At 47.3% G+C, this 21,689-nt stretch overlaps 1 protein-coding gene across 7 annotated transcripts in view; it reads right to left on the bottom strand.

The window, feature by feature from the left end:
* LOC140394858 (double-stranded RNA-specific editase 1-like) overlaps positions 1-21,689 on the bottom strand; it is a 424,458-nt gene that overhangs the window by 23,199 nt on the left and 379,570 nt on the right. For all 7 annotated transcript variants that reach the window (XM_072482047.1, XM_072482018.1, XM_072482024.1 and 4 more), the window contains one exon: positions 17,244-17,425. In XM_072482047.1, the coding sequence (XP_072338148.1) occupies positions 17,244-17,425 (182 nt within the window). The remainder of the gene's footprint in view (positions 1-17,243; positions 17,426-21,689) is intronic.

Raw genomic sequence — 21,689 nt, 5'->3', positions numbered from 1 at the left:
GTACCTTCCCCGCCCATATAAACTCTGAAATCACGGTGTCTGGAAAAAGGCCTTCGAATGAAGATCGAGGGCTGGAATACATAGGAACCTTGGCAGGACATTCATTTTTGCTTCTGGACCCTCCCGCCAGTGTCAGCTGTAACGCATCCCATCTCCTAAAGTCCTCCTTTATCTCCTCCACCAACTTTGTCAGATTCTATTTGTGCAGCTTCGCCCACTCCCCCATCACCTGGACCCCCAAATACCTAAACCAATCCCATGCTACTCGAAATGGCAACACCCCTAATTTGGTTCCCTGACCCACCTCGTTCATTGGAAACATCTTGCTTTTCCCCACATTCAACTTGTCGCCTGAGAAGGCACTGATCCTCTCTAGTATTCCCATAATTCTCCCCATACTCTCAAGTGAGTCTGATGCGAGCAGAGCAGGTCGTCTGCATACAAACAGGCATCGTGTTCACTACTCCCCATCGTAATCCCCTGCCACTCTGCTGACCCCCTAAAGGCCATCACCAAGGGCTCCATCACTAGCGTGAACAGCAGCAGCAACAGCGGGCACCCCTGCCTCGTTCTTCCCCTTCTTCAGAATTAGTCTGATCGCCGCCTGTGTCAGTGACTCCGGCAGCTCCCCCTTATCCAGCGCCTCACTAAGCAACCCCAATAAATGTGGTGCCAACTCCGTCGCAAACTCTTATAAAACTCTGCTGGCTAATCATCCGGCCCTGGGGCCTTCCCCCGACTTCATCCCTTTTATGCTTTCCATCACATTATGGAGCCTCACAATCACCGCCCACGGCAGCTCTCCCGCTCTTGACATCTGCTCTAGAGACCTGTGCGCTCTATCCACCTCTGGGACTTTTTTCAGCACCCTTTACGCCACCAGCCCTGCCAGCATCCTTGAGACAAATCTCGTAGCGCTCGTGCCTTCCACACCTTCACAGTAACTTCATTGAAGCCTACTTGTGACAATAAGCGATTATTATTATTATTATTCAGGTAGGACAAAGATGCTCAGGTTCTGGCTTCTAGATCTATTCTCCTGCTCCTCTACCTTTGCCCTTAATGACTTGCGACGGTCTCCCAGGAGCCCCACCTCCGCCTCCAATGCCACCACCCGATCACTGATCAGACATCACCCTCTCCATCTCCTGGATCTGCGACCGTTGTGCCTCCAAGCACTTCTCGACTCTCCCTCAATCGAGCCCTTCAAGGGCGCTACCACTCCTTCGATGGCCTTTGATCGGTCTTCATGCATCTCCTTTCGTTGCTGGCGGAACTCCTCGCTGATGAACTCGATGAACTGCTCCATCTGGTGTTTTCCAGCATGCAACAACCCTTTCCCCTCTGCCATCTTTCCAATTGCTGCTGTGCCACAGGTGTCTTCCAGTTCCTTGGCCAGGTCTTTAACCTTCTTCTGCCGGGTCTGGGAACTAGCAGACATGCCCACTCTCGGGGGGAGCTTCTCCTCCACATCTTCAGCTACACTTTCCAGTCAAAATTCCCAGGTTTTCGGAGACTTTTCTAGTGACAGTGATGAGCTGCATATCAGGTGGCTCGCCTCCAGAACATAAACAAATAGGCACTTTTAATCAAAATTAGACAAACATTCTGTAGCATCTCACCCACAATTAGGAAATGATGTGGAGATGCCGGCGTTGGACTGGGGTGAGCACAGTAAGAAGTCTTACAACACCAGGTTAAAGTCCAACAGGTTTGTTTCGATGTCACTAGCTTTCGGAGCGCTGCTCCTTCCTCAGATGAATTCAATTCTGTACAATTAGGAAAGGGAAAGAACAGAACCATCATGCCAGCAAACGGGAGCTCGAGGAAAAGGCCACAAACAGCAGGTGGACGGGTTGGCGGACTCACGAGGCGTGGGATCCCCGGTCACCCCGGAGAGAGGGAGACCGACGACACGAGCAACGGCCTCCCGCCCTCCCCCACCTGGAGATGGATGGAAGACGTTCCTGACGAAGGAACTGATCGCGATGAGGGAGGCCATAAAGGTGGAAATCCAGGTGGTCGTCAAAGTGTCAGTAACGGAGGCATTAGTCGCCATGCAGACAGCAATCGATGGACTGGGGAAGGTGGAGGCGCAAGGGAAGACGTTACTCGAGTTGGAGAAGGCGTCGACGGACTAAAGCGACAGGATTGTCACTCAGGAGGCCGAGATCAAAAGGTTGGTAGCAACCCAGGGGAGCTTGAAGGGGCAAGTCGAGGACCAGGAGAATAGGTCCCGACGCCAGAATATCCAGATCGTGGGCTTGCCAGGGATCAAGGGCAGGGACCCGACGGGCTATGTGGCCCAAATGCTGGGCAGCCTAGTCGCGAGGGACAGCTTCCCCCACCCACCCGAGATCAACAGAGCACATAGATTGCACCGGCCGAAGTCCAAAGTGGGAGAACAACCAAGGGCAATAATCTCGAAACTGCATTGTCATCAGGATTGCGCGAGGAGCCTGAGGTGGGCCAGGTAGACGAAGGCAAGCAGCTGGAAAGGACAAAGAATCCGGGTCTATCATGACATTGGGGCAGACTTGATAAAAAAGGCTGAGTTCAACCAGGCGAAATCGGCCCTGTACAAGAACGGAGTGAGATCTGGAATGCTGTTCCCAGCCTGGCTCTGGGTCACGTTCCAAATTAAGGAGCATTAATGCAACACCACGGCAGAAGTGGACGAGTGGCCTGGACATGGGTAGGCAAGGCAATGCTGAAGGCGAAGCAGAGAAAAGAGAAAAAAAAGAAAACGATGGACACACACTATGTTTGTATCCTGCCTCGCTTTGATTAGAAAGGTCAGATCGCAGGGAAGGCATTGACAGAGGGAACGGATAGTTAGCAGGCATGGGACAGGGGTAAGATCAGCCTCAGGAAGGGGCCACCACACTAGTGGGGAAAACTAGCCCAGTAAGTATGACAGCAAAGGGGGCCGCAGCGCACCCTCCGGCAGGAGGGAGCGACTGACCGGGCCCGGGGGGGGGGGGGGAGAGGAGGAGAGAGAGAGAGAGAGAGACACAGCGACAGGGATGGAGAATGCAAGGGGGGCTGGGAGGGGGCGGGGTAGTGGAGAGGGAATACAAGGGGAACATGAGAAGAAAGAGATGGGCCTCAGATTGGTTTCAACAGGTAAGGTGCAGGTTGAGGGGACAAGATGGTGCCTCAAGTAGCCACCTTGGAGGGTCCCTGAACAAAGGGAGACCCCGGAGTGCAGGGGTGCACCCCCGTGGCATACACACAGTTGGCGGTCATGTTGGGTGCCCCCTGGACAAAGGAAAACCCCGGAGTGCAGGGGCACCGCTGGAAGGGATCAAGGCAAAGTGGGAGGAAGAGTTGGGAGAGGGTATGGAAGAGGGGTTCTGGTGTGAGGTGATCCAGAGGGTGAACGCTTCCACCTTGTCTGTGAGGTTGGGGCTGATACAGCTGGAGGTGGTAGATAGAGCACGGCATACAAGGGCGAGGATGAGCCGGCTCTTTGTGTGTATGAACATTGCGGGGGGGGGGGGGGGGGGCACAAACCACATTCATGTGTTTTGGTCCTGTCCAAAGCTGGAGGATTACTGGGAGGAGGCATGTGAAACTGGCCCCAGGCCTTCGGGAGGCCATATTCGGGGTGTCGGACCAGCCGGGATTGGAAACGGGTGCGAAGGCAGATGTTGTAGCCTTCACCTCGTTGATCGCCCAAAAGCAGAGTCTGTTAGGGTGAGATCAACCTCTCAACCCTGTGCCCTGACGTGGCGGGGGGACCTGCTGAAATTCTTGTCTCTTGAGAAGGTCAAATTTGAGCTGAGGGGAAGGATGGAGGGGTTCTACAGTTCAGGGGCATTATTCATGGTGCACTTTCAAGAATTGGATTACATCGCTCATTAGCGGGGTGGGGGTGCGGGGGGGGGGGGTTGGGAGAGTTGGGGGGAGGGGGACTGTATGTGTTAATGATGACTATGGGTGATTCTGGATTCCTTTTTGGCATTTGTTTATGTTAACATGCGGGCTAATGTTTGGGGGTTTGGTGAGAGAATGGGATTGTTGTTATTGATATGGGGATTGACATTGCATTCGTTACTGATTGTTGTTTATTGTTGGCTGTAAATTTGCGAGAAAATATGAAAAAGGAGAATAAAAATATTTTTTAAAAAGTATGGTTGATCCCGCAGGAGTGGGGGGAGACACCCCCCCCCCCCACCAGGATTGACACCCAGAACGTTAGGGGACTTAAAAGGCCCAGTGAAAAACTCCAGAGTCTTTGCCCATTTAAGAAGTTTGAAGACATCGTCTTCCTTGAAGAGACGCACCTGAGGGAGAAGGACCATCTGTGGGTAAGGAAGGGTTGGGAGGGGCAGACGTATTATTCATGCTCAGGGATGAGGGCTAGGGGGGTAGCGATACTGATTAGTAAGAGGATGGTGTTTGCGGTGACAAGGATGATCACGGACCAGAGGACAGTACATCATGGTCAGCAGTGCCCTAGACAGGGCACCTGTCGTCCTGGTGAACGTGTACACGCTCAACAGGGACGACACAAATTTTATAAAGAAGACCATGGCGAAATTCCCGACATCGACATACACTGACTGATCAACTATCTCCAGGACACAGTGACGGACCGATTGAATTCCAAAACAGGGAAAAAGACATGCATAGCCAGAGAACTGGGGCGTTCATGGAGCAGATGGATGTGTGGGGGAAGGTGGGGGGGCGAAGAATCCAAGAATCCCCAAGACTACACTGCAGTGAAGAGACATGGGCCATCTAGCCCTCTTGAACTAACAATACTACCACAGGGCAGCCACAGCCGAGAGTGTGAGGGGATGGATAAGGGAACAGAGCACGGAATGGGTAAGGCTGGAGGAGTCCTCCTGTAAGGGAATGATCCTCCTAGCCTTTGCCACGACAGCACTCCCATCCCGCCCCGGCAAAATAGAGATCCAGCCCAGTGGTTGAAGCCACGTTCAAAACATGGAACCAGATGAGACAACACTTAGGCTTAACCAAAATATCTACCATGGACCCATCTGCAGCACCCACAAATTCCCACCAGCCATGCTAGATGCCACTTTTAAGAAGTGGAGACAGGACAGGGGAAGGCTAGCGATCAGGGACTTTTACATGGGGGACAGACTCGCAACTCTAGACGAGCTAACGGAGAGACTGAAGCTACTGAACGGACAGGAGCTCCGACATTTACAAATCAAAAACTTTCTCCACAAGGAGACAAGAGGTACCCTAGGGCTAGAAGGGACAGTCCAGACACGGGATCGCCACCCTGGGAGAAGGGTCCAGGGGTCAACCCCTCACCTGCAGTTTGCACCCACCCAACCCTCAGGACCCTTGGGGGATCCCTCCTCTGCAGACTGGCAGCAGCAAAGTGGTGCATTAGCTATGGAATGACTCCCTTGGGGTGCAATGTGCCAGGCGAGGGAGTCACTGCCAGGGTGTAGGTGCCATGGTGCGGCGGGTCACCCTGATACGTCTGGTGGTATGAGAAGAGGTGGTGACCCATTATTCCTGTGGTTGGGGGGAGGATACCCTTCCTTGATGAGGGGCTGCCCTCCTTGTCAGCGGGGGGGGGGGGGGGGGGGGGGGGGGGAGATCTGGCTGCCAGCTCAAAATGGCGGGCCGATACCAGCATTTGGATGGAAACAGGTGTGCTCGCGCCATGCATAAATTTGCATGCCCAAGGAGTGTGACCCACACCTGGGCGCGGCTAACACCAATGGAGACCAGTCCTGATTCTCTGCTGGCGGAAGCACTTGGACTCCAGAATGGTGTCCTAATACCGACTTCTGGCGAGACACAACTGTTTACTTCTTTCCAGTCTGAAAAACAACCATTCACTCTGTTGTCTGTCTGCCAATTTCTTAGCCATGCATCAAAGTTCCTTTAATCTCATGGGCTTCACTTTTTTAAAAATGTATGCATTGTGGCACTTTATCAAATGCCTTTTGAAATTCTATGTATATTTCATCAACTGCGCAAAAGAATTAAACATGTTTAATCTGGACTTCCGGTGACGGCGGGCGGGAGGCGGCCGCACAATGGAGAGCTCCCGTTCGGCAACGGCATTTTGGGGGCTTTAAGCCCGGTCCCAGGGTCCATGGAGGCGGCAGAAGCAGGGAGAAGGCACGGAGGAGGCACAGTGAAGACACAGGAGGAAAAAAAGAACTAAGAAAAATGTCGAGGGTGAGCAAGAAAACGGTCGGAAAAAAAAACAGCTGAAGGTCCGTCGGGGAGTGGAAAGGTCACCGTGTGGTCACCAAGGAAAATGGAGGCTGGAGCACCAGGGAAGGCCGCACTGCTTACGGCTGAAGAAATAACTACGGTGATGGCTGCGGAATTTGAAAAGCAGTTGGCGCAGATTGCGAAATGCATGGAGACGGTGAGGAAGGAGATATATATATATTTGGATGAGGGAGGTTTTGAGTGTGCTGGTGGAGGAGGCGGTTTCCCCGGTGAGGACGGAGGTGGCGAGCGCGGTGGCGGAGGTGCGAGAGCAAGGGGAGGCGCTGAAGGAAGTTGAGGAGACGTTATTGCAGCACGGTGATCAACTTGATCAACTTGCCTCGATGGGTGATGGATACTAACAAGGATCTGCGAGGAAAAATGGAAGACCTGGAAAACAGATCCAGGCGACAGAATTTGAGGATTGTGGGGCTGCCCAAAGGAGTTGAAGGACCGAAGCCGACTGAGTATTTTGTCGCGATGCTGGTAAAACTATTGGGGGAGGGGGAGGATCCCTCCCGATATGAACTGGATCGGGCTCATCGGTCGTGGAGGCCTGTACCAAAGGCGAGTGAGCCGCCAAGGGCAGTGACTCTGTGCTTCCATAGGCACAGTGTGAAGGAGAAGGTCCTGAGCTGGGCCAAGCAGAAGCGGATGGTGCAGTGGGCTGGAGCTGGTATACGTGTATACCAGGACTTTACGGTGGAGCTGGCAAGGAGGCGGGCTGCCTTCAACCGGGTGAAGAGGGCACTGTACATTAGCAAGGTGCGGTGCGGCATTGTATATCCAGCGAAGCTGAGGGTGACTTACAAGCTCAGGGACTTTTATTTTGGAACGGCGGAAGCAGCGGAGGAGTTTGCGAAAGCAGAAGGACTGTGGCAGAACTGACAAATTGAGGAATGGCCATGTGCCGATGTAACCTCATGACTGTATTTTCTTCTTTTTTGTATCACTGCGCGCGGGTGTAGAGGCTAAAGGAGCCAATGTTGTATATATTTGGACAAGGGAAGGGACGGGACTTTCACTTGAAATGAGGGTTCTTTGGGGTGTAGGTGGATATGCGGGGTTTGTGTGCTAAAAGGGGATCTTTGGGCTTTCCTAGGGCCGGGCAAATGGGAAAGGGACCCGGGCGGGGGCCTCCACGCTGGCCGGTTTAAGCCGGCCAGTGAACGGGAGTGAGGTGGGGGGAGGGGCTGCGGCCATCGGAGCCTGGCAGAACAGGGTCCGAGTGGTCTAGCCGGGGTGGAAAGTTGGGGGGAAGGAACCGAGGTTGGGAGGAGGAGTTTTACAAGAGGCAGTGGACGGGAGGAGCTGAAGACCTGGGGTGAGGGGGCATGGGGGGGGAGCTGTGTAAGATTAAGGGTGACTACAGGTAATCCCTGATTCCTTTTTGTCATTTGTTTATGTAAACATGCGGGTTGAGGTTTGGGGGTTGGTGGGTAGATGGGATCATTGTTATTATGGGGACTGACATATCTTGCTGATTATTGTTTATTGTTGATGGATGTAAATGTGGGAGAAAATGTGAAAAAGGAGAATAACATTTAAAAAAAACAAAAACATGTTTAATCTGCCTTGACCAAAGTGGTAAACAAAGGGATTTCATCAAACACATTATTACGAACATCTCAAGGCACTATTTCATCTATCAGTTTCAGCAATTGAACCCTTCATATATAGCAACACCACGCTCATACACAGGGCTGACCAGCAGGATCAATTTGATTCAATGTAGCGGGACAAATTAATTGATGCATGAAAATGTCCCACGCAGCCAGCTTAAGTGAGGTGGAGAGTAGGGAGAGAAGAAATCAGAAGCAATTCTACCTGGGGTACCTTATCACTTGCTGTCAAGTCCCCTGCCACTTATCAGACAAGTAATTAACTTAAAAAAAGATAGTGAAAGTACTCTAAGGAAACACAATTGTATGTTACCACAGGCTGATATTCTGCGACCGATGTGTGTTCATATTACTTAAGCTTTGCGTCGACAAATAGAATTACATAAAGTCAGTTAATGCTCAGCTCATGGTGCTGCTCGTGAAGTGAAATACAAATTTTAACCAGCAAGGTCAGAGAGGTTTACTGTGAGCACATTCATCCTTCCAGTTCTGTGAATTAAAGATTAAGAGTGCATGATTAGTCGAGTGACTCTGGGGACAGAAGTAAGTGGAGGTTGACACATGAAGTGGCGGTGATCCAATGGACGAGGTACGCAATCCAACCAGCTAAGGGCTTGGGTAGGGTGCTCTTTCAAAGAGCCGGTGCAGACTCGATGGGCCAAATGGCCTCCTTCTGCACTGTAAATTCTATGAAATTCTATGAAAATTGCAGAAAATAGAAAATTTTAAACATGATCCATCACTCAGTCAAAAACTTGAATCAGAGGTGCCTAAAACGGCGATTGCAGTTGACTGGTTGAGCAGTAACCAGTTTGCAGTCGACTACGGGTGTTCTTAGCACCACGCACTCGGCGCATGTGTGGCGTGTGCTTTCTCCACACTGACCATGTGCGGTTTGTGCTTTCTGCATGTACTTTTGCCCTAAAAAAGGTAAGAGTAAACTTTATGTGATGATACAATACAAACTATATTATTTAGTTACTGTTGTGCATTTTCGTGAAGGCAGCTACAAAATTCCTGCATAAAATGCTTCCCATGTGTTGAAAGCAGAATGCAGCACATATTTAGAATACTTTTACCTGTTGACTGGGTTGGCAACTGAATATCATACAACATTAAACTTTTGGGATTTAGGGTACAGAAACATATTATGTCACAGAATTTGCAATCTAGTGACCTGGTTTAATGATCCGGAGGACAATACTTTAATAATGATGGTTAAGGATTTAAATTCAATGAATTAATTAGGTTAAAATTCTGGAACCGGTGACCATAAAGTACCAGATTGTTGTAAATGCCCTTTCGGGGAGGAAATCTCTGCATAAAAGTGCAAGAGTGTTTCTGGTGCATTTTAAATCTTTTTATCCATGGACAGCCAATATTGCGTAACATATTTAAATGATCCTGTGGGCGAGGGTGGGAAGACAGTGCTGGTAGATCATGTTAGGATGATTGTTGAAAAAGTAGATCTCCAGTGCCTAAAATCTGGGCACCCCTGACCTCATAGCTGTTTGTCCTCAGATCACTGCGGGTGTACCTAGGCCAGGTGGACTGCAGCAGCTCAGAAAGGCTCACCATCATGTTTTAAAGGATGGGCAACAAATCCTGGCTATGGCAATATGGCTCACATCCCATGACATTTTTCTTTTAATTTGAAGCGGCACCTTGGAATGGGAATGTGCTTCAAAAATGCTGAACTCCATTGAATTAACAACCATTACATCTTTTTTTTAAATTTAAGAGTACCCAATTCATTTTTTTCCAATTAAGGGGCAATTTAGCGTGGCCAATCCACCTACCCTGCACATCTTTAGGTCGTGGGGCGAAACCCACGCAAACACGGGGAGAATGTGAAAACTCCACACGGACAGTGACCCAGAGACGGGATCGAACCTGGGACCTCGGCGTCGTGAGGCAGCAGGGCTAACCCACTGCGCCACTGTGCTGCCCTCCAACCATTACATCTTTACGCATTATACCCATGTGTTTAGAGTCTGTATCGTATTCAATTTTCCTCATTATTCCTCACATTGACAACTCATTTCAAAATGTTTATGCTTAAACGAGTACAGAAATTAGAATACTGGAAATGCCATGGAAACAAATCTACTGGTAGATTTAAAAAGAACACTGGAGAGGGTGCAGAGGAGTTTTTTCAGCATGTTTTCTGGCATGGAGCATTTGGGCTGTGAAAAGAGGCTGGATAGGCTGGGGCTGTTTTATTTAGAGCAGAGAAGGCTGAAGTGGGACCTGATTGAGATGTATAAGATTATGAGTGATATGGACAGGGTGGAGAGGAAGTAGCTGATACCCTTAGTTGAAGGATCAATAATGAGGGGACATCATTTTAAGGTGAATGGCAGGAAATTTAGAGAGGATTTGAGAAAAAATCTTTTCACCCAGAAGAATCTGGAATACACTGCCTGGGTGGATAATAGAGGCGAGAAACCGCACAACCGTTAAAAAGTACGTGGATGAACACTTATGTCAAACATTCATGGCTAAGGACCAAGTACTAGAAAGTGGGATTAGTGTGGATTTAGTGTAGTTTTGTCAGTACAGACTCCATGGGCCTCTTCTATACAGTATGACTAAATAAAATGAAGCAGTGAAATATAAACTGTATGCCAACTATTTCTAACATGTCACATTATTAATTCTTACGTGATTTTGATTCTAAGATTAAATCCTTACACACTGAAAATAAACCCAATGTTAAACTTTTCTGTGTCTCTTCCATATAAAATTAACATGCACTTGCACACAGACAAGATCACCCACATCTCATTAACAGTTGAACAATATATAAATATTATTTAGATTCCTCAGTTTAAAAAAAAATATTTTTATTGAAGTATTTGTAAAATTTTATATCAAAAACAGAAAAAGAGCAATAAGCGTTAAACATTAACATAGTGCAAAAATAGATATTTCCCCGAACGGCTCTGTTTTCACAGACCACCGAAAATAACAAAAAACAGACAAACACAACACTAACCCCCCCCACAACCCCCCCTCGGAAAGCTGCTACTGCCGACATTTTAAATTAAATTTCCCCAAGAAAGTCGACGAACGACTGCCACCTCCGGGAGAACCATAACATTGATCCTCTTAAGGCAAACTTTATTTTCTCGAGGCTGAGAAACCCAACCATGTAGATTCCTCAGTTGATATTCCAGCTAATACCAAACTGACTATTATTAAAAAGCAGAATGGCCTCAAGTCCTCCAGGGACCGTTTTCCTCTCCCCCTTACCACATGCAACTGCCTAATTTCAGCCAGACCAGCGCTCACCATAAAAGGCAAGAATAATAAAAGTATACGTCTCAGTTCGAAGGAATGCCTGTACTACAGGCAGATTCAGGGTCAAGACTGAATTAGGGCTGCCTCACGGCGCCGAGGTCCCAGGTTCAATCCGGGCCCTGGGTCACTGTCTGTGTGGAGGTCATACAGTCTCCCCGTGTCTGTGTGGGGCTAACCCCCACAACCCAAAAAGATGGGTAGGTGGATTGGCCACGCTGATTTGCCCCTTAATTGGAAAAAAAGAATTAGGTACTCTAAATTTATTTTAAGAAAGATTAAATTAGGGACTGACAATTAACCTACCAAATCAAAAAGTATAAAGACAGTCTATAGTTAGCACATGGTCTGTGGAAACACAACAGCTGAGCTCCATGCATGTCATACAAACAAAGAGTAGCCCATTCGGGCCCTCGAGCCTGCTTTAGATGGGCAACTCCTTGGGTGGGATTCTCCGAGCCTCCGCCCGGAAATCGCGATCGGCACGGGGGCGGAGAATGGGCGTTGATGGCGAAATGCGCGACTGGAAAATCGCCGCGAATCATGCGCGGACTACGACAGAGGCCCCCGCAGCGATTCTCCGGTGAAAATTGGCCGAGTTCCCGACGGCGTAGTTCTAACCACGTTTTGCCTGTCGGGAACGGCCAGTGGTGGCTGTGGAGTCAGTCCGCGGCCGCCCTGGTGGGGGGCGGGTGGGGCCTCACAGCCTGCCAAGCTAGCGATTGGGGGCCACTGATCCGCGGGCGCACGCGATCTCGGGGGGGGGGGGGGGGGGGCGGCCTATAATTTCAGGGCCTGTTTGCGATGTGAGTCCACCATGTCGCACGGGGCAGCCGCCGTCGTGCGCATGCGTGGACTCCCGACCGCATGTGCAGGGCCCCATTTCCGCAGCCAGAGCTGAGAGGAGTATTCCGGGGCCCTGCTAGCTCTCTTCAGGTAGGACAATCACTCTGGACTTTTTTCAGTAAAGTCCAGAGTGAATCGCCCGCGTTTTGATGCTGGAGTGGGGACATAGCAGCCCCATTATTGGAGAATCACGCCCCTTATTTGAAACAGTGACCGCTAGTTCTAGATTCTCCCACGAGAGGAAATGTCCGCTCCACATCCACCCCTCAGGATCATTTCTGTTTCAAACAGGTTGCCTCTTACTCTTCTAAACTTCAGCAGATACAAGCCAAGCCAGTTCAATCTTTCCTCATAAGACAACGCACCCACTCCAGGTATTAATCTAGTAAACCTTCCCTGATATACTTGCAACACATTTACATCCTTCTTGATCAATAAGACAATAGCCCAGATGTGATTTGACAGGGTCCTGTATAACTGAAGCACAACCTCCCTATATTTTTATTCAATTCCCCTAGCAATAATTGATAGCATTCTTCTAGATTTCCTAATCACTTACTGTACCTGCATACCAGCCTTTTGCGATTCATATACTAAGATATCCAGATCCCTCTGCAACCTCTCACAATTTTGATAATATATAATTCTTTTTTATTCTTCATGCCAAAATGGACAATTTCACATTTTCCTACATTATAATGCACTTGCCAAATCTTGGCCCACTCAATTAAACTATCTATATATTTTTGTAGCTTCCTTAAGTCCTCTTAACAACTTACTTCCCTACCTATCTTTGTGTCATCAGCAAACTTGGCAACTATCCCATCCATCCAAGTAATTTATATGAATTGTAAACAGTTGAGGCCCGAGCACTGATCCCTGTGACACGTCACTTGTTACATCTTGCCAACCTAGAAAAAAACCATTTCATAGAATCATAGATTTTACAGTGCAGAAGGCCATTCGGCCCATCGAGTCTGCACCAGCCCTTGGAAAGAGTGCCCCACTTAAGCCCACGCCTCCACCCCATCCCCGTAACCCAGTAACCCCACCTAACCATTTTTGACACAATGGGCAATTTAGCATCTCTGGACTGTGGGAGGAAACCAGAGCACCCGGAGAAAACCCATGCACACAGGTGGGGAACGGGCAGACTCCGCACAGAAAGTGACCCAAGCCAGGAATCGAACCTGGGACCCTGGAGCTGTGAAGCAACAGTGCTAATCACTGTGCTACCGTGCCGCCCTTACTTTAACAGTCGATTTATCTTTATTTTCGCTTCTATCTTTTTTTCAAATTTAGAGTACCCAATTATTTTTTATTTCCAATTAAGGGGCAATTTAGCGTGGCCAATCCACCTAGCCTGCACATCTTTGGGTTGTGGAGACGAGACCCACGCAAACACAGGGAGAATGTGCAAACTCCACATGGACAGTGACGCAGGGCCGGGATCGAACCCAGGTCCTCAGCACTGAGGCAGCAGTGCTAACCACTGCGCCATCATTTATGCCTACTCTCCGATTCTTGATAGCTGGCAAATCTTCTATCCATGCCAATATGCTACTCCCTATACCATGCACTTTTATTTTCTGCAGTAACATTTGATGTGGCACTTTATCAAATGCCTTCTGGGAATCTAGGTACAGTACATCCACCGGTTCCCCTTTATCTAGATCACCTCCTTGAGAATGATGAGACAGATGCTCGTCTGCCTTGACCCTGCATGACTGAAGAGCATAGGTTTCCAGATCATTTGGAATGTCACTTTTGCGACCTCAGAAAAGTGATGTTATCAATGCAGGCGTGATTGTATAATACTGGATAATGTAAAATGCATTAAATAGTGAGGTGTGAATGCTTTTAAAATGTATTCTCAGTTTGCATGGGTTTCGCCACACGACCCAAAGATGTGCAGGGTAGATGGATTGGCCAAGCTAAATTGACCCTTAATTTGAAAAAATGAATTGGTTACTCTAAATTTATTTTTTTTAAATGTAATCTCAGCTGAAAAGGCCTGCTTCTTTTGCTACACTTTCCAAAATGCACCAGTGGTTTTTATACAAAATATGCACTGAAAGATTTAGAATCATACATTTCATAGAATCCCTACAGTGCAGAAGGAGGCTATTCGACCCATCGAGTCTGCACTGACCCGCCCAATCCCCACGACCCTACCTAACCTTTAATTAATAATAAATAATAATCATTATTGTCCCAAGTAGGCTTACATTAACACTGCAATGAAGTTACTGTGAAAAGCCCCTAGTTGCCACATTCCGGCACCTGTTCAGGTACACAGAGGGAGAATTCAGGATTTCCAAATGACCTAACAGCACGTTTTTCGGGACTTGTGGGAGGAAACCGGAGCACCAGGAGGAAACCCACGCAGACACGGGGAGAATGTGCAGACTCCGCACAGATATTGACCCAAGCCGGGAATCGATCCTGGATCCCAGTGCTGTGAAGCAACAGTGCGAATCACTGTGCTACCGTGCTGCCCGATGCTAACCTTTTGACTGTGGGAGGGAACCAGAGCACCTGGAGGAAACCCACGCAGACACGGAAATCATGCAAACTCGACACAGTCACCCAAGGCTGGAATCGAATCCAGGTTCCTGGTGCTGTGAAGCAGCAGTACTCACCACTGTGCCATCGGGTTGCCCATGGTGGAATGCGCCAAAAAAATTTCCTCTGGACTGGACAAATGCCATGTATTTTATTTTAAATTTAGAGTACCCAATTCATGTTTTCAAATTAAGGGGCAATTTAGCGTGGCCAATCCACCTACCCGCCACATCTTTGGGTTGTGGGGGCGAAACCCGCGCAAACACGGGTAGAATGTGCAAACTCCACATGGACAGTGACCCAGAGCCAGGATCGAACCTGGGACCTTGGCGCCGTGAAGCAGCAGTGCTAACCACTGCGCCACTGTGCTGCCCTCGCAAATGCCATATGTTGATCATTGAATGCAGATCCAATGGACATTAAGGGGGCGATTCACGACGCCGCGAACCGGGCCCTCGCACGACCAATTCTGGCCCCACAGGGGGCCAGCACAGCGCTGGAGTGGTTCACGCCGCTCCAGCCTCCTTTCGCGTCGCCAAATGGGCGCCGCGCCAACCTGCGTATGCGCAGTTGGGCCACGCCAACCTGCGCATGCGTGGGGGACTTCTTTAGCGCGCCGGCCCCGACCAACATGGCGTCGGTGGTTCAGGGGCCGGCCGCGCCATAAAGTAGGCCTGGGAGGGCGGGGGGGGGGGGGGGAAAGAGGCCGGCCGGCCGATCGGTGGGCCCTGTTCGTGGGCCAGACCCCATCGGAGCCCCCCCCCAGTGAAGGAGCCCCCTCCATCCCACCCCCCGACCGTTCCCGCAGAGTTCCTGCCGGCAGCTACCAGGGGTGAACGGCGCCGGCGGAACTCTGTCGTATCGGCGCGGCCGCTTGGGCCGGAGAATCGGCGGCCCCGCCGATTCCAGCGGCCCATGGCCGGCGCCACGTCAAACGCGCGGGTGCAAATGACACCGATTCTCCGCATCTCGGCGATGGCGGTTGTGGCGATTCGCCGGCCCGGTGCCGGGCTCGGAGAATCGCCCCCTAAATCTTCATCTGCTCTTGCAGTGTACAGCCATTGACCATATCATTTAGTCTTTCATAGAATCATCATAGAATTTACAGTGCAGGAGGCCATTCAGCCCATCGATCTGCACCGGCCCTTGGAAAGAGCACCCCATCTAAGCCCATACCTCCACCCTATCCCCGTAACCCCACCTAACCTTTTTGGACACCAAGGGCAATTTAGCATGACCCATCCACCTAACCTGCACATCTTTGGACTGTGGGCGGAAACCGGACTACCCAGAGGAAACCCATGGAGACACACGGAGAACATGTGGACTCCGCACCGACAGTGACCCAAGCCGGGAATCGAACCTGGGAACCTGGCGCTGTGAAGCAACAGTGCTAACCACTGTGCTGCCTAATTGGAATTTCAATTGGAAAGCTGAACACCAGTCCGTGCATTCTCTATTACCGTGGTAAATATATCAAGCAACGTTTTGGTACTCCACTGCAGTAAAGTGAATGATATTGCATAATTAAAGTACCCATTCATTTAGTTGCTTCATTGTTTAAATGTGGTTTCACCTATAAATGTGGGACAATGTCATTGTAGGTATTGCAGGGACAAAGGTTTCCTCATTACTTCCAAATAAATATCTGCATTCCAATTACTTTAAAATCACAATCTTCATCCTGCAAACTGAAATGGAACTTCGATACCAACACCCATTGTTATGACAGCCTGTTATGCTGTTTCTTCTTGTTCTTACCAGTAGCAGTATCTTACTGCAGATTAAATGCTTGCTGATTTGATCAAGCAGCTACATGAACTCCTGAACAGCAAATCTTCCACTACACCTGCAGTGCCAACTCAAGTGGGCACTTGTTGACTTGACAAGGAGGATCTTTATTGCAGCTACTGACGAGGAGGAGAAAACAGGCCAACCATACATTTAACATTGCAATAGCGCTTCCTCATCCATTCTTAAACAAGCAAGTGGGTCACAAGAAAATGCAGGTCCATGTTGCTCTGTGTGAGTAGAATGCAAAGCATGGGGTGGGGGGGTTATTAATTTTTTTATGTGTTAATGTTTTATCTTGTGTGAACTTTGTTTAAAAATTATTAAAATTTCTATTAAAATATATTTTTTTAAATTGCAAAGTATTGCTTATTGGCAGATTATATTGCATACAAAATCAACAGCCGTGATTTTCATGCTGGCATTCATCGCAGGCGTAAATGGCGACGCAATGGGAAATCTCACAAGACCACTGAAATTAGAATCTTAGTGGCAGTAGTGGCGTTGCTGACTCTATTAGGCCCTACGCTGCCAACATGATGCGACAGAGACACCTGCAACATTTGTTTTACTCTAAGTGCTGCATTATCTTGCAAGAAAAGCCAACAGTGCAGCCAGGGAGCTGCAACCTGTTCTCTCGCCAGAGTCAGCAATTAGGGTAAATATCGGAAAATTTCACCCAACAAATTTGATGCAACTCTACAGTATATCCTGTGATACCAAGTAAGGTTGCTTTGCAAGATAAGGATTCATAGGATGTTATATACAGAATTAGTTCCCTTTAAATAGGAATTGACACTCATAAACGCAGCTTTATTTCTGTGCAGATTCAATTCAACAAGAGCACATAGATCAGTACTATGTTCTGATTTGATGCCAAGGTAAGAAACGGAGAGAACCTACCACTAAGTAGAGGCCTGTTAAGTGTGTATATGCTTGGGAGCTCTTCAATTTCGCTGATTCGCTGGTATACTGCACGCGACAAGTGATCAGCATGGTACAAACTACCAAGGATAATGCTGGCAAAGTAGATAGGCTCCACAAAATGGCTCAACAGAGCTCCCTGAATCCCAAGCACATTCCATCTGAAAATACATAGACAATCATTTTGACATTAAATGATACTCAAGTTACAAAGCAGGGGATTGTCATCAAGGTAAGCAATGAAAATACTAAATAATGAAATATCTTTCTCCACTGATGACACATTTTGCAGCATGACATGCTATTCCAAATTAAATTTTCCTGGCACATACACATGATAACTGCACTCCTGAAATTATGGACAAATGCCACAAATATAGACTATTGAACATTGACCTAAAGGTTTTATCTTTCAATTGGCAATGTTACTCGAACATTTCAGGCTCTCTGAGTTTTCTTTACACTTTTACACTAATATATTTCTTGTTTTTAATAATGCTTCAAAGCAGGTACCACTAGGCTGATATAGCTGCATGCAAGATCAAATCAGACCAGCAAATTGCAGTGATTAGTTCATCACAATTTAACAGATGCCTTGTACATTAAAAAAAATAACCAGGCATTTTAAAGGTGTAGTGACAGAGTAGGTAATATTTAACTGCAAAATCAACTATCGAGCGCAAGTTACTAATATACCACAACCATATCTGTGGACACAATTCTCAGTGGTATTTTCAGTGAAATCATGAATTACAGTTAAGAGTTTATCAAGAAATGTTCTGCTAGATTCAAATCTCTAGATTGCAGGTAAAAGTAATTCTATTTTTACTCCTAAATCAATAACTACATATCGCAAACCCAATAAAAATGTTATTCTGAAATATAACCTAAGTAAAGACAAAACTAAAAACACATTTTGCAAAGAGATTAGTTTAAAAAAACCAATGTGATGTTTCCAGATGAAATTCAGCTGATAGCTAAGTTTTCCTGTGTCATAAATTCCACATTAACGGAATTAGCTTAATCCACAAGAATAGTACAATGAGAATGGGTGGGAAGTGGATTCCTCATTTGGTTCCCTGTTTTAGTTAGTAATTGGTACATTTACTAAACACCCCTAGATATTGCTTCTACTTCCTACTTTTTGGATCCAAATCCAACCCATCCCCCATTTGTGAGTTTAGGTTGGTCCCAGTCCATATTTCCACAGATATTTTCTATTATTACTTAGCTGTTCCAAAAGGATGCATTATTTTCTTGGCTGGCCAAGGCTAACAATACTCAAACTGGCTGCCAGTCTTCTGCAAAGTCATTTTTTACACTGAAAACACATAACTGCTGTGGAAAATTCACAATTAAATTCAATTAAAATGCTGTCAGGGAGATCAGGTCCGCAACACAAAATAGTATTGCTTAATCATGAAGAATTCATCAGAACAAGCAAACAGAGGCTATTTTACAGCTGCCACAGAATGGTATAAAATCTAACAAAATAAAGAGCAACGTAGCTATTTTACAGTAATCCAGTTATTCAACAGTTCAATATTAAACCTATGGGACAATTTTACAACATAACATTCTTTTGCTCATTTTGGTCATTGATAAAATTAATTTCACTTAATTTCTACCTAATATAACCCATTTTATCTACTCTAATACTTTCTGCATAGCATTACAATTTAAATTTATTTTCTTCTTGGACTTTCCAAGGCTCACCATTCATTTTCAAGGACATAGGAGGAGTAGGGCATTCAGCCCCTCGAGCCTGTTCCTTCATTCAATTAGATTATGGTTGATCTGCACCTCAACTCCATTTACCTGCCTTTGTTGCATATCCCCTGATACCCATACCCAACAAAAATCTATCAAGCTCAGCCTTTAAATTTAATTGACCCAGCATCCACAGCCTTTTGGGGGAAAAAGAGACTTCCAGACGTCTACCATGATATGTGCTGAAAACCTGCTTCCAGATTTTCCAGAAAATTACCCAGCTCAAATTTTAGGATAAGTTTGCTTCGGCCTGCCAGTAATCAATTTCAAATTCCGTATTTTCTGCTGAATCAGTGTCCACAAGTCTAATGATTTGCACTGCATCATCATTGACACAATCCAAGCAACCTTTTCACCTAATCGGAAAGGAAAGTGGAATGATCAATATCCTTCACAGCCAGATCAGTAGAGTGAGGATTAAACAAGGTTTTTCTGTTCTATGTACAAGTCCTGAATTATTTTTTTTTCGTTCATGGGATCTGGGCGTTGCTGGCTGGGCCAGCATTTATTGCCCATCGCCGAAGGCATTTAAGAGTCAACCACATTGTAGTTAAGTGTTACCGTGTTTATTTTTTTTTTATTGGATGATTTCTATAACACCCACATATTCACTGCTTAACCCATGCTGGGCACAAATATTCACTGCTTAACCCATGCTGGGCACAAATATATAAAATAGAAAACAGAAATGTTGGATAAACTCAGCTGGACTGGCAGCAATGGGGAGAGAGAAACAGAGTTAACATTGAGTCAATCTGACTCTTCTACAGAACCTTTATTAAGGTTTTGGATGAGACGAAGAATGAAATGAAACTGGGAACGAGGACAGCTTTGAGACCAGACGAGTCGGTTCTGCTGGAGAGGGGTCGAGCACGTACATACGGCGGCGGCACATGGCACGGATTGTGGATCTCAGGATGCGATGAGAACAGCAGCCTGAGGAACGTTGTATGTCCCAGAGATACCTGTAATCCTGGGTGGTTTTGAAAAAGGAGGGATGGAACTTCAGTTGGAATCTGCGTGGGTAAGTTGGAGATGGAGACAGTTGCTGAGGAAGAAAATGTGGCTGTGAAAGCAAACTTTGGTAAACACGTTGTCAGACACCAGGAGGGAAATGGAAAGCAATGAGGCTGAACATGGTAAAAGAGAAAGACAGTGGAGGCGGCACGGTGGCGCAGTGGTTAGCACTGCTGCTTCATGGCGCTGAGGACCCGGGTTCGATCTCGGCTCCAGGTCACTGTCCATGTGGAGCTTACACATCCCCCTCATGTCTGCGTTGGTCTCACCTCCGCAATCCAAAGATGTGCAGGGTAGGTGGATTGGCCACGTTAAATTGCCCCTTAATTGGAAAAAAAAAGAATTGGGTACTTTAAATTTAGAAACAAAAAGGATGGAGATCTGTCGGAGAATGGAACAGAACCTCTCTTCCAAGAATGTCTGTCCTGAAGTGGCCAAACACCACAGTAAAAGCAAAATACTGCACATGCTGGAAATCTGAAATAAAATCAGAAAATGCTGGATAAACTCAGCAGCTCTGGCAGCATCTGTGGAGAGAAAAAGAAGTTACCGTTTTGAGTCCTTATGACTTCTTCAGAGCTCACATATTATAGGGCACAAATTACATCTGCTGGCACAATTAAACATCCAACAACTATTCTTCATCTGTTAAGCAGCACCCAGTTAAATTCTGTTTTAAAAAAAAAGTCCTCATCAACAAAAAGAGAGGATTTTAACTTAGGCCAGAGTATCTCTCTCCTCCAGGTTATTCTTCATTTAGGAGCACAGACCATCAGTAGAAGCAAAACAATTTCACCATAAAGGATACACAACTAAGCCGAATCTGGCTTTCACCAACAACCATATATCTGCAGCTTCTAGCAGGAGAAACCAAATCCTGCTCGAGAGCACAAAGCCTGGACCCAGCTCAGTAACCCAGCTTGTATGATTAAAAACAGCCGTCTCAGCTGACTTGAAGGAACTTAAAACAACTGAAAGATCAAACTTACTTGGCTACAGAACCTGATTTTTTTTCTTTAATAACAATCTTTATTGTAACAAGTCAGCTCACATTAACACTGCAATGAAGTTACTGTGAAAAGCCCCTAGTCGCCACACTCCGGCGCCTATTCGGGTACACAGAGGGAGAAGTCAGAATGTCCAAATTACCTAACAGCACGTCTTTCGGGACTTGTGGGAGGAAACCGGACCGGCACCCGGAGAAAACCCACGCAGACACGTCGAGAACGTGGAGACTCCGCACAGACAGCGGCCCAAGCCGGGAATCGAACCTGAGACCCTGGTGCTGTGAAGCGATAGTGTTACCATGCTGAATAAAGCAAAGCAGCAAACATTTCTTTTGATCCAACATTTTGAAAATCATCAAGAACAAATACTGTGGCTATGGGTTGATATATATTTATCAAAATTGAACCCTGGTAGGGGCAGCACGGTAGTGCAGTGGTAGCACTGCTGCCTCACGGCCTCCGAGGTCCCAGGTTCTATCCCGGCTCTGGGTCACTGTCTGTGTGGAGTTTGCACATTCTCCCATATTTGCGTGGGTTTCGCCCCCCACGATCCAAAGATGTGCAGGCTCAGTGGATTGGCCATGCTAATTTTCACCTTAATTGGGAAAAAAAACTGGGTACTCTAAATTTA

The sequence above is a fragment of the Scyliorhinus torazame genome, chromosome 2 (assembly GCF_047496885.1).
Source record: "Scyliorhinus torazame isolate Kashiwa2021f chromosome 2, sScyTor2.1, whole genome shotgun sequence".
Lineage (NCBI taxonomy): Eukaryota > Metazoa > Chordata > Chondrichthyes > Carcharhiniformes > Scyliorhinidae > Scyliorhinus > Scyliorhinus torazame.
This window is presented reverse-complemented; position numbering and strand designations above follow the sequence as displayed.